General features: G+C 54.9%; 2 protein-coding genes across 6 annotated transcripts; one reads left to right on the forward strand and one right to left on the reverse strand.

Annotated features, from left to right (window-relative positions):
• The first annotated feature begins 88 nt into the window (after nt 1–88).
• trim47 (tripartite motif containing 47) lies at nt 89–3,666 on the forward strand. The gene is made up of 8 exons (XM_052047102.1): nt 89–380; nt 1,060–1,271; nt 1,525–1,570; nt 1,670–1,765; nt 1,868–2,092; nt 2,302–2,324; nt 2,404–2,522; nt 2,599–3,666. Exons 1-8 carry the CDS (start codon nt 198–200, stop codon nt 3,126–3,128), a joined length of 1,434 nt encoding a protein of 477 aa, XP_051903062.1. The 5' UTR covers nt 89–197; the 3' UTR covers nt 3,129–3,666.
• A 491-nt stretch (nt 3,667–4,157) lies between these two features.
• LOC127588385 (tripartite motif-containing protein 3-like) lies at nt 4,158–12,891 on the reverse strand. Of its 5 annotated transcripts, none has more exons than XM_052047087.1 (16): nt 12,721–12,891; nt 9,983–10,168; nt 9,685–9,814; nt 9,413–9,520; nt 9,129–9,280; nt 8,641–8,923; nt 7,990–8,088; nt 7,755–7,907; nt 7,182–7,563; nt 6,713–6,816; nt 6,471–6,638; nt 6,047–6,215; nt 5,730–5,771; nt 5,002–5,072; nt 4,777–4,917; nt 4,158–4,626 (listed from the first exon to the last, which is right to left on the reverse strand). In XM_052047087.1, exons 2-16 carry the CDS (start codon nt 10,117–10,119, stop codon nt 4,474–4,476), a joined length of 2,292 nt encoding a protein of 763 aa, XP_051903047.1. In that variant the 5' UTR covers nt 10,120–10,168; nt 12,721–12,891; the 3' UTR covers nt 4,158–4,473. The 5 variants fall into 5 exon arrangements, with proteins under 5 accessions (XP_051903047.1, XP_051903044.1, XP_051903045.1 ...); XM_052047084.1 differs by having other exon boundaries at nt 5,730–5,774; XM_052047085.1 differs by lacking the exon at nt 12,721–12,891 and adding an exon at nt 12,497–12,611 and having other exon boundaries at nt 5,730–5,774.
• Between the last annotated feature and the right edge of the window lie 78 nt (nt 12,892–12,969).

Genomic DNA, 12,969 nt, shown 5'->3' on the forward strand with positions numbered 1-12,969 from the left:
GATTCTAGAGGCTGCTACTTCCTGTTACGTACTTGGCCGCGCTTCCACCTTCGCTTGTGATTGGCCGAGCCGAGAGTCCACGCCCCTTTCGCCTTCCTGGTCGCTACCGGCTTCCGGTTGTGTTTGCGGACTGTTTATTTTTTTGTTGCTTGCCGTTCGTCGCCCGGCCGCCTTGTCGCGAACGAGCCGACGACAAGATGGCCATGTCCGCGTCGTCCGACGACGACGTGAGGAAGGAGCTGACCTGCGCCATCTGCCTGGACTTCTTCAAGGACCCGGTCATCCTCAAGTGCGGACACAATTTCTGCCGCTTCTGCATCTGCATGCACTGGGACGAAAATGGCCGCGACTACGGCTACCAGTGCCCCCAGTGTCGAACGGTAAACGTGTTTGGGCTTCTGTGTTTTCTTCTTTTTGGGGGGGGGCGTGTTGTTGTTGTTCTGGCGCTGCGTTGTGGTCACCTTCTGGGCGCTTTGGTTTTTGTTTCCTTCTCGCGGAGTAGGAGCTAGCTGGCGCTCAAGTTAGCCTCTTCAAAGAAATCCTTTCCTTTCGTTTGATTATGGATTCATTTTTGTGCCCCCCCCTCACTTAATTCAAACCCTTCATTTGTGACATCAAATTCCGATTGGTGACCAGTCAAAGATAGGACACATGAAGGCAAAACAAAAAACAAAACCGCACTGGTCAGCCGGTGCTAATGGAGGCTTAAACGGCGGACTGGTCGCCAACCATTATCAAGGCATGTCGTAGTCATACAGTATTGTTTTGTGTTTTTTTGTTATTGTAAAGTGTCCTTGGGTGTCTTGAAAGGCGCTTATAAATAAAATGTATTATTATTATTATTATTACAGTATGCTGGTCATCTATCAATATCCACACAGGTCATTGACAAACTATGGACTGGCCATTGTCAGGGCCTGTATGGACAAACATTTCACTAAATTACATATACAATACAATACATGCTGATTTATATGATGGTGTTGTTCTAAATTTTTATTATGAATGGCTACTGGAATGACTCCCACTCGTTTCATCCCTTTTCGATTCTCGCTTCAGGTGTTCAACAAGAGGACGTTCACCAAGAACTACCTGGTCCAGAATCTGGTGGCCAAGATGGACAGTCTGGATTGCTTGGGTTCCAGTCCGACCCCCGCCAAGCCGATCAAGGTGGACGGCAAGTGCGAGCTGCACGGCGAAGAGCTCAAGTTGTATTGCCAGGCGGACAAGAAGCTCATCTGCGTGGTGTGCCGCGAGTCGCGCACGCACAGGTCAGCTACGGCGTGTTACCGAAGCCCCGTTGACGCCATCTAACGTGTCGCTACGGCGTGTGACATGTTAGCATGTTAGCACGTAGACACGTCATCGGGCATGTGACGCGTTGGCGGGCATCCAAAAATGTCATGGCGATTAAAAAAAATTTTTTTTTGGGTGGCACGTGAAGCGTATCCGTGTTACACAACACGTCACGTTGACCGCCGAAGTCCCTGAACTGTTTTTAAGGGCTGCCGTGTTGTCTTTCAGATATCACGAGGTGGCTCCTGTCTCAGAAGTTGTCCATGAAATGAAGGTGAGCCTGTTTTTTTTTTCACAGAGGTGATTTCAACTCGACTATTATTCACTGCCAGTATGTGTGTGTGTGTTTGGGTGGGGGGGGGGGGTGTTTCAGGTGGAGTTGAGACTGCGTCTGAGGCCGCTGAACAATTTCAAGTCGCAGTGCGTCAAAGTCATCACCGCCGACGAGCGCACCAAAAACGACATCAGGGTACGCGGCGCGACGGCCCGTCGCCGAGCGGCTCCCCCGCGCGCGGGCGTTGCCAGAAAAGCGTCGGAGGAAACTCGTGTGTGCGTGTGCCTGCGCTTTCAGATGAAGAAGCAGCGTCTGAAGGAGAAGGTGGAGGCGGACGTGGGCGCGCTGGTTCAGTTCCTGCTGGACGAGCGAGACGCGCTGCTGGACAGCCTGGACGCCGAGGAGGCGGCGGCCGTGGCCGTGGTGGAAGACAACCTGGAGAGCGTCCGCGCCGAAGCGGCCGACGTGGCCAAGCGCCTCGCCGACATCAACCGCCAAATCAACAGCGACACCGGCTTCCAGGTCTTTTCTGACGTTCTGACACCCCCCCCCCCCCCCCCCCCATCTCGGCAAATTCAGCGATGCCCGTTAAGATTTGTGTTCCGGAGAACATTTTGGGGCCCCAAAGTATTTGCCCATTTTGGGCCCCTTATCTCCATGGAAAAGTTTTGTTCACTATAAACACGCGCGGTGTTGTCTTTGAAACGCAAAATGTTTTCTGTGTCCATCAGAGCCTGGCCGAGACCTTCAACAAGTAAGTTTTTCATTGCTCCCGTTTTGCTCGGAACCGATTTTGGACTCCCTCTAAGAAGTCTGGCGCGTTCGTGTGCCAGCGCCTTGCGGGAGACGTACGGCGAGGTGAAGCCCGTCGACAGTCCCACCGAGTTCACCGACTTCTCGGGACCTTTCCAGCTCATCATGTGGAAGAAGATGATGCACGTGCTGCACACCAGTGAGTCGAACAGGTCGGGGGGGGGGGGGGGCGGGACAACACGCAAATACTTGATTGACGGTGTGGATGCGTCCAGTGCCCCAGAACCTGACGCTGGACCCGGACACGGCGCACCCCAACCTCCTGATCTCGGACTTTGACACCAAGGTGGAGGAGCTGCGCGCCCGCAGCCAGGAGCCCGACCTGCCGGTGCGCTTCACGCGCTTCTGCGGCGTGCTGGCCACGGCGCAGTACTGCGGCGGGCAGCACTACTGGGAGGTGGACGTGCGCGACAAGGGCGTGTGGTACCTGGGCGTCACCACCGAGGGCAGCAACCGCAAGGGCTTCGTCAGCCTCACGCCCTCGGCCGGCTACTGGAGCCTGTGCCTGCAGGACCGGCTCTACGCCAACGGCGAGGACGGCCGCGTGCCCGTGGCCGACTACTGGAACTCGCCGCGCGTGGGCGTCTTCCTGGACTACGACCGCGGGCGCCTCAGCTTCTACGACGCCGTCACCATGAAGCGTCTGTACATGTTCGACACCTGCTTCATGGAGCCCGTCTACCCCTTCTTCAGCCCGGGCAAGAACGACCCGGGCAGCCGCCTCTGCATCTGCCACTACTACTGAGCCCAAGGTGAGTCCACCCCCCCCCCCCCCCCCCCCCCCCCCGCAAACGTGGACTCGCTCCGGCAGCGCGGCCTTTCCAAACAGCAAACGCCACTTTTGCCTCACTTTTTCGTGTGACGCTGACTCGACGGGCTGCGCGTTCCCATGTAAAAAGCCAAATTTGCCGTCTTGCGTTTGGTTTTTTCCTGGAGCATTTCTTTTGATTCTGTGTCGTAAACCCCCCCCCCCCCCACCCCCCACCCCACCCCCACCACCAACAGCGTCACGTGATCGTTTTTGTTTGATTTTGAATTTTCATGCACACATTTCCCATTCCAGGCGAACTTTTTAAATAGTGAATCGTTTCTCAAATGTAATAGTTTTTTTGTCGTGTAAAATTTGACACCTGCAAAATTCCCCTCAAAGGTGGCGTGATCATTTTTACTTCAAACTGACTCGATGGGCTGAAGTCCTTTTTTTCCTCTTTGTTTTATGATTAAAACATAACGGTGTACTTTTTCCCCATTTGTTTTTATTCAAATAAACATTGTCACAATTATCTAGTTGCATGCTTATTATTACTATTTTTTGGGGGGGTAACATAATCCCCAACTTTTCCGCCTTGTTTTTAGCAACATTGGGTCGTCACGCAGGGCCGCACTTTTCGAAATCAACTTTTTTTTCCCTCTCGTTTGAAATGTTGATTTTTACATTTCAGGATTGCTTTGCGATTTTTCTGAACCGATCACGTTGCAAAGCCGCGATTGTTGCCTCTGATGCTCATCGCCTGACTGCGCATGAATTCCAATGTTAACAAAAATAAAAAAAAGAGCACGGCGCTCATCTTTGGTCAGGATGTCGGTGTGCTAAAGATCAGATCTTGATATTGAGTAATCGGTGAAGCTGCAAATTGTCGTCGTTTTTGTTGTTGTTGTACGCGCAGCCCATAATATCGAGATTGCTGATCTCTGAAGTTAGAAGTGTTCATGACTTAAAGGAGACGCACAAAAAAAAAACTCTTGCTGGAGTCAATTTGCATCGAGATGAGGCTCGTTTTTCATATCTACAAGGAAACTTTATTTGTCGTCTGCTGTTTCATTGACGCAGAAACACAAAAAGAAACAGAATGAAACGTTTACAGCAGGCAGATATTCATCTCTGACATGATTCACAGTGTTGGTGCAAGAAATGTTTTGGCAGGAGCAGTTGGGGTATTTGGACAAAATTGTACAAAAAAAACAACAACAAAAAAGTTCCTTTAGCTTCAAGCGCTTGATTTCACCTCGTTAAGATTTGAAGAGTGAGTTTGGAGCTTTTGACATAAGAGAGCAATCGGCTTGGGGTGGGTTCCCGCGATGCCGAGATGCTACTGCAGGTAGCGGTAGACCTTGAAGCAGTGGTTTCCCGAGTCGGCCACGGCCACGTTTCCGTCCGAAGTCAGCGCCAGACCTTGCGGGCCGTAAAGCGGGTCGCCCGACGTGTTGACGTAAGACAGGAAGGAGCCCGCGCTGTCGAAAACCTGACCGGCACAAACGACGACGGCGCAAGTTGGCGTCGGGGCCAGCGCGATTTGACGGACAAATTCACGTTGCGTACTTGTAAGGGGGGGGGGGTGCGCCGGCCCTCCTTTTTTTGTGCCCCTAGTCGGGCGCCTTGGGCTCGTGCTGACCTGTATCCTGCTGTTCCCCCAGTCGGCGACGATGATGTTGCCGTTGGCGTCGACGGCCACGCCGGTAGGCGCGTTGAATTGCCCGTTGCCTTCGCCGCGAGAGCCGAACTTGAAGAGGAATTCGCCGTCGGCGCTGTACACCTGCGGGGGGGCCACAGGAGGAAGTAGAGCCGGCGGGGGAAGGGGGGGCGGGTGGGGCGTCGCGGCCGCAGGTCGTCGCTGTACCTTGACCGAGTGGTTGTGGAAGTCGGTGACCACGATTTCGTTCTTGCTGTTGACGGCCACAAAGTGCGGACCTGCCGGGGGGGAGGCAGGGGGGTGGGGGGGAGCACACGAAGCAGCTCAAGCTGAAGCTTGGGCGGGCTGCTTCTGTTTGGGTTCGGGCCACGGCGGCTTTCCACCAAGTGCCACGCTCACGACGGAAAATGGATCCACGCATTTTTTTTCCCGACTTTGCGCTTTAATGAAGTTAAAAAACGACTGATTGTCGTCCCACCAGATTTTTTGAGTCATGACTGATTTCAGCTTCCATTTATGAAAATGACAGAGCGGCTATCATTCAATGTGTACAAAGATGTAAAATATAACATTTCATTCAAAAGCAAAACTTACAACATCTCCTCATCACAAGGCGGCAGCTAAGCTCTCATTTCGAAATAACACGCAGCTGCCACAAGGTGGCTCCAAAGCACCACTTTTATACCAGATGTTGCTTTGGGAAAAGTTTTCCAGGAAAAATAATATGACTACTATTTCTTTTTTTTTTTTTTTCCTCCCCCCTCCCTGTGTAGTGCTTGGTGGAAACTTGCCGGACCGCTCATGCGCTCGCCTGGGGGATTGATGACCCCCCTCTAGTGGTTAGTTTGTAGCACGACACACTGATTATCACGCGGGACAGAACGTGACGACGGGGAGGAAAGGGGAAGTGCAAGTTTGACGACAAAAGTACTTACTGAACACCGAGCCCGACTTATTAACGTTTGGAAGCGGTTTATCTGCTGCGTGGGGGGGAAAAAAAAGGCCGACAAGACAAACACGAAAGAAAAGAAAACATAAGGCCACCCGACAAACCGGGACAACGTGAGCGTGTCGTTCATTTTACATGGCAACTTTCATAACGGCCTGCGCCACCATGTGACTTGAAATAGTAAAGTTCAAACGTTTCTCACGGGCTCCCCCGCTTTTAAATGCCGCGAAACGTCCATTGATGTTTAAGTATCGGGGGGGGGGGGGTCGCGGCGACGGCGGCAAGTCGGCATGCGTGCGTGACCTGCAAATTGTCTGTCGGCGACGCCGCGCCCGCCGAACTTGGTGACCAGTTTGCCGTTGGCCTGGAAAATGAAGACGCAGCAGGCTTTGTTGTCCGCGGCGATGATGTGCCCGTTCCTGTCCACGGCCACGCCCTTCGGGCCCAGCAGACGGCCGGAGCCGATCTTGTTCTGCGCCGCCGCAAAAGCGAGCACATTTGGGCTTTTCTCACAAAACAAAGGCCCGTCTCACTCTGCGCACGGCAGCGTTTTCGTTCTTCTGGGATTCGCGTAGAAAATGGATGTCTGCGCCACTGTGGGAACGAACACGGCCTACGTGATACGCTAAGCAAGGTAAAGTCAACTCGCCCCGAAGATGCGGCCCGGCGCTAAGCGGGCGCCGTCTTGCGCTAGCACTGATGTAACGGACCGCGTTGGCCGCCTCACCTTGAACTTTCCGTCAGGCGAGAAGATGCTGACGCAGCGATTGTCGTAATCGGCCACCACGATGTCGCCGTTGGAGTCCACGTCGACGCCGGTGGGCCGCTGCAGTTGTCCCGGCGAGCGGCCGCGGACACCGAAGCGCATCTTGAACTGGCCGTCGTTGGAGAAGATCTGCGCAGAGAAGCGTTTGGGTGTGAGGAGGAGGAAGAGAAGGAGAGGAAGGACGAAGATGGAGCGAGGGCCACCTGGATACACTGATTGTTGCTGTCGGCCGCCACCACTCGGCCGTCGGCGGAGGCCGAGATGCCCTGCAGGTTGGTGAACTCGCCTCGCTCGCGGCCGCGACATCCTGAACCAGGAACCCCAAAAACGCCACGTCAAAATTCACACGCATCAAAGGACGCTTTTTCTTTTCTCGGCTCACGGAAACGTTTGTCATCATTTGTTCCCGCAGTGTTGCCGCTTTGTCTCCAAATTGGGCCTTTCACGCCGGAATGTTCCGACTCATTCAAACGTTGTCATTTAAAATGACAAAAGTTTTCACATTCCATTTGAAAGGAAAACGTTATCGTTGTGCAGAAATCGGCTTATTTTCCCCACAAAAACGTGACAATTGTATTTTTCTGGTGATATGGAAACGGTTGCGACTTTTTCACATTGCCGGGCGATGCGACGACACACGCTACCCCGAGTGCAGGCGCCCGGGTGCCTGACCGACTCTGTAGATGAGCTCGTCATCGATGGGGTTGTCCTTCTTCTTGGCGGCGGCGCGCATGCCGGAGGGCCGCCTGGCCGCCTTCTGGCGGACGTGCCCGCCGGCGCCGCCGGGCGACTTGAGGCGGCGTTTGACGTCGTCGGGCGAAGGCGGCACGTCGCGGGGCTTGAGGGCGCGCAGGTGGAAGGGGCTGCCGCGCAGGGGCTGTCCGTACAGGCTGAGCGCCAAGGCGTACTCGCCTTGGTTGCGCAGCGTGTAGCCCACCTCGTAGGTGCCGTTCTTGTTGTCCGTCACCTCCGCGTCGGCGCCGCGGCTGCCGTCCGCCGCCGACGTGATCTCGGCTTCCAATCGCGCGTTTCCTGTCCTCACCAGCTCGCTGTCCTGGGTAGCGGCAAGCGATTATTTCTATTTGGAGGGGGTGGGGGGCAAGTACCTCCAACGGAGACCATCATGAACCCATTCGGGTTGCGAATTAGGCTTTTCAAACTCGGGTTAGGATTTCAAGGGAGGGCGGGGCATGCGCAGAGTGAGGCATTTGTGACTCTTTCAAGGAGTTTGTGGCATCCGCTTACTTTATCTTTGGTGGTGACCGTGATGGCGTGGCGCTGGCCAGTGGTGGCCAGACGTAGACCCTCGCCCGCGGCCGCTGAGGTGTGCGCCACGGCGGGCGTGGTCAGCAGAACGCCGAGATTCTGGATGGACCGGCGCAGGCTTTCGGTTTCCACCTGAAGGCCAAAAGACTCTGCGGGAGGCGGCGCTCCTCGCAACGCCGAGCGCCGACTTTGGCCGGCCTGCTTGGGCGCCTACCTGCCAGTCCAGGTGCGCGTTCTGATGAGGTCTCTCCGGGAAGTCGTGTCTCGCCAGCGCCGTCATGCGCTCGCTCATTTGCTTCCGGACCAGCAGAACCTGACCACACAACCGACGTCGATTTGGGGAATCGGTCCTCACGTTATTCCAAAAGGGTTCACTAAAACTCGGGACCGGGGGAACTGCTTCCAGAAACACCGACCGAGGAGTTCGTTATGGAACATGGGTTGATGAGCACTGTTTGAACTCAACGCAGCGTGATGGATAGAGCGCGATAAAAACGACCTAATGAGACACCCATCTGGTTGTCATCATCACTCAAGATGAAACCCTGGGATAGCAAATGAAAGAAGAAGAGGAGCGGCCCCAACATTGAACCCTGGGGAACGCCGTGCGACTACCGTGGCTGAAACGCAAGCGCTCTGTCTGGCCAATAGGACCGAAACCCCTGCGGGGCCTTGCGCCTAATGCCTACTCGATACTCTAAGTGGGCAATTGGGATACCGCGGTCCAGACTGTCAACTGGTGCGAGATACACCTCGTCCACGGACTCGATTGCTATGTGAACCTCGGTGAAGACCAATCTCAGATCATCGAGTGCCTTGCAACCATCTTGGGGCATCGGTGCCCACTTGCGGCGGCGGTACTGACCTCGGCGGCGCTCCCGTGGACCAGCGCTTGCTCGGTGAAGTCGCAGCCGCTCTGGATGTGATCCCTGCCTTGGAGGAGGGCCGCCAACTGGGCCTGGAGAACCTGCTGCTTGGCGCCGCAGATGTTCTCCAGGTCGGCCACTAGCGTCGCCTTGCGTTGCTCCAAGGCTCGCTCCAGTTCCTGGAAGGCGCCGCTTATCTCCGCCACCGCTTGCTTCTTGCGCTCGCTCAGCTGGCGGGAGATGTCGGTCACCAGCTCGACGGCCGCCGTGAGCTGGGGCAACCTGCCGGGGGCGCCGCAGTCGATGAAGAAATCGGTTAGCGGAGGCGGGCCAATGCACGTTGAAAGTCCTTCAAATGCATCACATCTCGAGATACGTTAGCATTGAGCTCGCAGATTGCGGACGCCTTTGTTTACGAGTCGGAGAACTTCTTGGGGAACGTGTCAAGAGCTTGCAGTCGGATTTGGTCAAAGCTGACGTCAGTCACCTGCCGCGGATGGCGTCCAGCTGCGTCCTGAGCGCCGCCTTGTGCTGCTCCACGACGTCGCGCAACGGCACCGTGACGTGCTTGCGATGCTCGCCTTCCGTGCACTCCAGACACATGGCCGTCTCGCACGAATCGCAGTAGAACTCCATCACCTGGCGGGGGGCGGGTGCAAAACGTCACGGGGACCCCGGATGCTCGCTGGTGTTCGTGGACATGAATTCTCGAAAGGATCGCATTTCAAATTCTTCCAGAGAGCTATCCTCCCGATTGGCCGGTTCACCCACCTCCTCCTCGTGGTTGGGGCAGCCGAGCGGTTTCCCCGCCGCCGCGCTGATGGACTCCAGGACGCCGCGGGCCTCGGGTCTCCGACACTCGGCTTCTCCTTGCAGGACCTTCACGCAAACCAAGCGTTTTTGCCTTACTTCCACTTTTGAGGGAGTCGGGAGAACGGCGCCTCGTGAGTCCATCTTCTAACTTGGTCCAAACGAGTGTCGTACTGGATGGTAAAACGGGTGCCCTCCTCCCCGGAAATAAAGCCCCTTGTTGAACAACAAACCTCCATCAGGTTGCTGATGAAGAAGTTGTTCTGCAGCGCGCAGACGCCTTTCTCCGGCAAGATGGACGTCTGCCGACACACCGGGCACGACAGCGTCAGAGACTCGGCCGGAATGTAGTTCTGCAGGCAGCTGGACGGACGCACAGACGGACAGGCGGACGGGGAGCATGCTGAGTATCGGCAGAAAGCATCCCGGGGACAATCTAGTCAAGTCCGGAACCGTGTCAAAAAACAAGACGCAATCACGTGGTCCTGAGGAAACGGGCACGCTGGAACATGCAAATGAAGGAGGCGTCACCTTTCGCAGAAGGTGTGCAGGCAGGGCAACACTTTGGGCTTGCGGTAGCGATCCAGACAGATGCTGCACACCAAAAACTGCTTGTCGATTTGACGCACCACCGGACTGGCCGTCCCACCGGACTCCCTCTCGGCCATGGCCGAAGCGCGCGGCCGCTCGCGGCGGCCGGCCGGGACCCCTCAAAACCTGAAACAAACGAGAAGAAAGATCCAGAAAATTCCTCGATTGGGGAGAAAAAGTCTCCATTGTTCCTGACGGGCTAATTCCCCAACAAGGAGATCAGCGAGCGGGCCAAATATGTTCAAAAGGCAAACAAAGACCAACACTTTTTCAGTCAAAGGAAATCAAGCAAATGGGTCAAAAACTGCTCCCGCCCCCCGAAAAAATCAAGTCAATGACAGTAAACCCCCCCCCCAAAAAAATCAAGAACAAAGAATGAGTACAAGCACAATTCAAGAACCAAAACAAGACGGCTTTACGAAAAGAAGCCAAGAACAAGGCAAGACCCAAGTGAAGAAATCAACTGAAAAAGTAAGTCAAGTACAAGCTCCAAAAAGAAAAAGAAAAAAAATTACCCCCGCCCCCCCCCCCCCCGCCCCCCCCCAAAAAAAAGGTCAGGAAGTGGTCCGAAAGTAGTCAACACCAGTCCAAATCCGAGTCATCATCACAATGTAGCAACGTTGGTCTAAATTTAGTTTCGAGCGGCCCGGGCGCTCGCTCAAATAGGTTTCCTTGGTGGGCGGTGGCGGGGGGGGGGGGGGGGGGGGGAAACTGTCACAAGCGCTCAAGCGTTTGCTGCGGCTCGCAAACACACCAAACAAAATGCTCCGCCGGAACAGGTCGCGATATGCGTCGAGTTTGTCACATGACCAAAATGGACGTGTCATACTACCCCCCCCCCCCGCAACCACACACATTTTGAGGAGCTTCCAACCTTCCAATGAGGAAAAACATTCAAATGCTTTGGGTGGGGGCTTCAAGAAACCTTTCTTGAAAAATGGGCCGACATACAAGACGCGTGCCTGCGCGAGCATATGATTGACAGCAGGAAATGGGATCCGCCCACTTCCGGCTTCCTACTTCCTGTTTTGGTGCCCGGAGGCTGAAAAACCGAAGACTTGATAACAGCTGCCAACTCAAAAGTTTTGCTTTTCTACTGCCCAACCCCTGTTCTTGCCATGCTTTATTTTTAGGTTGTACTTTGTTTCTGCCGCAGGCTTTTATTTTGGCGCCTTTCCGGAAGTTTGGGAACTCGCGATCCTTCGACTTCCTGTCGTTTTCACAAAAGAAAAAGAAGCCGGCGGATTTAACGCGGGCTTGATTGAAAAGTGCTTGTACGTTGTTGCTGTTCAACGTCACCGATTTATACATCGATGCGAGCGCCCGGCTGCATCGTAGACGAGCTACTTGATGTTGACGGGTTGTTTCTTCTTCGTTATTTTCTTATGATGGCAGTTGGCCATCGAAAAGTGTCCGCCATGTTATTTCGATTGCGCTTTGGCTAATGATCGCCTCTCGTAGGTTCAGGTCGTGACGCTAGCTTTCTCTTCCTGCTAAAGTCTGGCTAAAGTTCTGTCAAACAGCTCTTTGCCTGCCCTTTAAGTATGGTGTGCATAGCTGTTATATGGGGGGCTGGGCGGGGGGGGGGGGTATTCCTTCAAAGCGAGTGTCAGCACCCAGCGTTACGTAACACGCGGCCGCAAGTCCGCGACGGAGATCTTCATGCTAATGACGTCACTTTCCGGTTCGCTGGCGCGCCGCTGGGATAGTGAAAGGAACAAATGATTTCAGGATGGGCAGCTCAAGCCTGCGGCGTGCGCAGCGCCCCCCCCCCCCCCCCCCAACACACGCACCACCTTCCTCCTCTCTGCCCTCGCAGTGCAAAGATTACAAGGAAAGGATGGGAAGCGCGAGCGCATCGTGTAATCGTGCCTTCGAGTGCGTGTTTATAGTTTTGAGATGGCCAAGTGGCGTTTCCACGCGAATGGCGGCGTGGCCTTTCCATCCGGAAGGGGATTCAGACTCCAAATTCAAGGCGGGTAGGATGCAAGACGTCGATTGCGAGAACACACGACAATAGAAGGACAAACGTTTGAACCATTTTTCTTGTTCCGTGTTATGTTTACATGGCTGCCAAATGCAGAATCCAGATCCGATCCGGTTTAAACGCGGATCCGGTTTAAACGCCCTCCAGGTTATTACGGACATCTGCGATGCCAGTGTTGAATATTCTTGAAAATAAAATGTTGATTACTCGCCCTAATTAAGTGTGTTGTCGTGAAAGGCTTCGTGAAGTGCCTTTAATCGCTTCTGCCGTCGGCAACCCGAGCCTGCTCGCTGAGCGCTCTCGAAGCACTTTTAACAGCGCAACACAACTGCAACAAGTCTCCAGTCGTCAGCACAAAACCAGACCGCCCCACTCCCGATAAGTTCCGTTGAGACTTGAAGTGACTTCATCATGACTCGCGACCCCATCCCAACCCCCACCTCCGTCATTCCGCTCCACATTCCGACCATGCCAGCTGGACATTCCGCTCTCCGCTTGCGGCCCTCCAACAACAAAACGACAGCCGGAGCCTTGAGGATTCTTTTTCGGACGGTCCACGCAGCATGACGGGCATTTGACACTGACGTTTGCGCGTTTTTGGCAAGAGACAAGAAATCAAGCTCCTCATCAGGGCAGAATCAGCGCCCGCAGCATCGCTCGGGCGCGCGCAAAGGGCAGACGCAAGACTTACGGGTAAGCGGAGGACTTCCGGACGCGCGTCTCAGCGCCGGTCTCTCCTCCTCTCCCCCCGCTGGGAGCCACACCGCCCTGTCCGACACCACCGCCGCCGCATTCCCGAGGTGCCAAAAGGAGAACGGGCGTCGGGAGTGCGTGTTGGCAGTCAGGGCGCGCGTCTTGTGTGTGTGGCTTGTCGACGAGCGTTAGAGGGGAAGCCTACCAGCTGATTGGTTGGATGAGGGGGAATGGGCGGGCACGGGCG

This window comes from Hippocampus zosterae, chromosome 16 (genome assembly GCF_025434085.1).
Source record: "Hippocampus zosterae strain Florida chromosome 16, ASM2543408v3, whole genome shotgun sequence".
Lineage (NCBI taxonomy): Eukaryota > Metazoa > Chordata > Actinopteri > Syngnathiformes > Syngnathidae > Hippocampus > Hippocampus zosterae.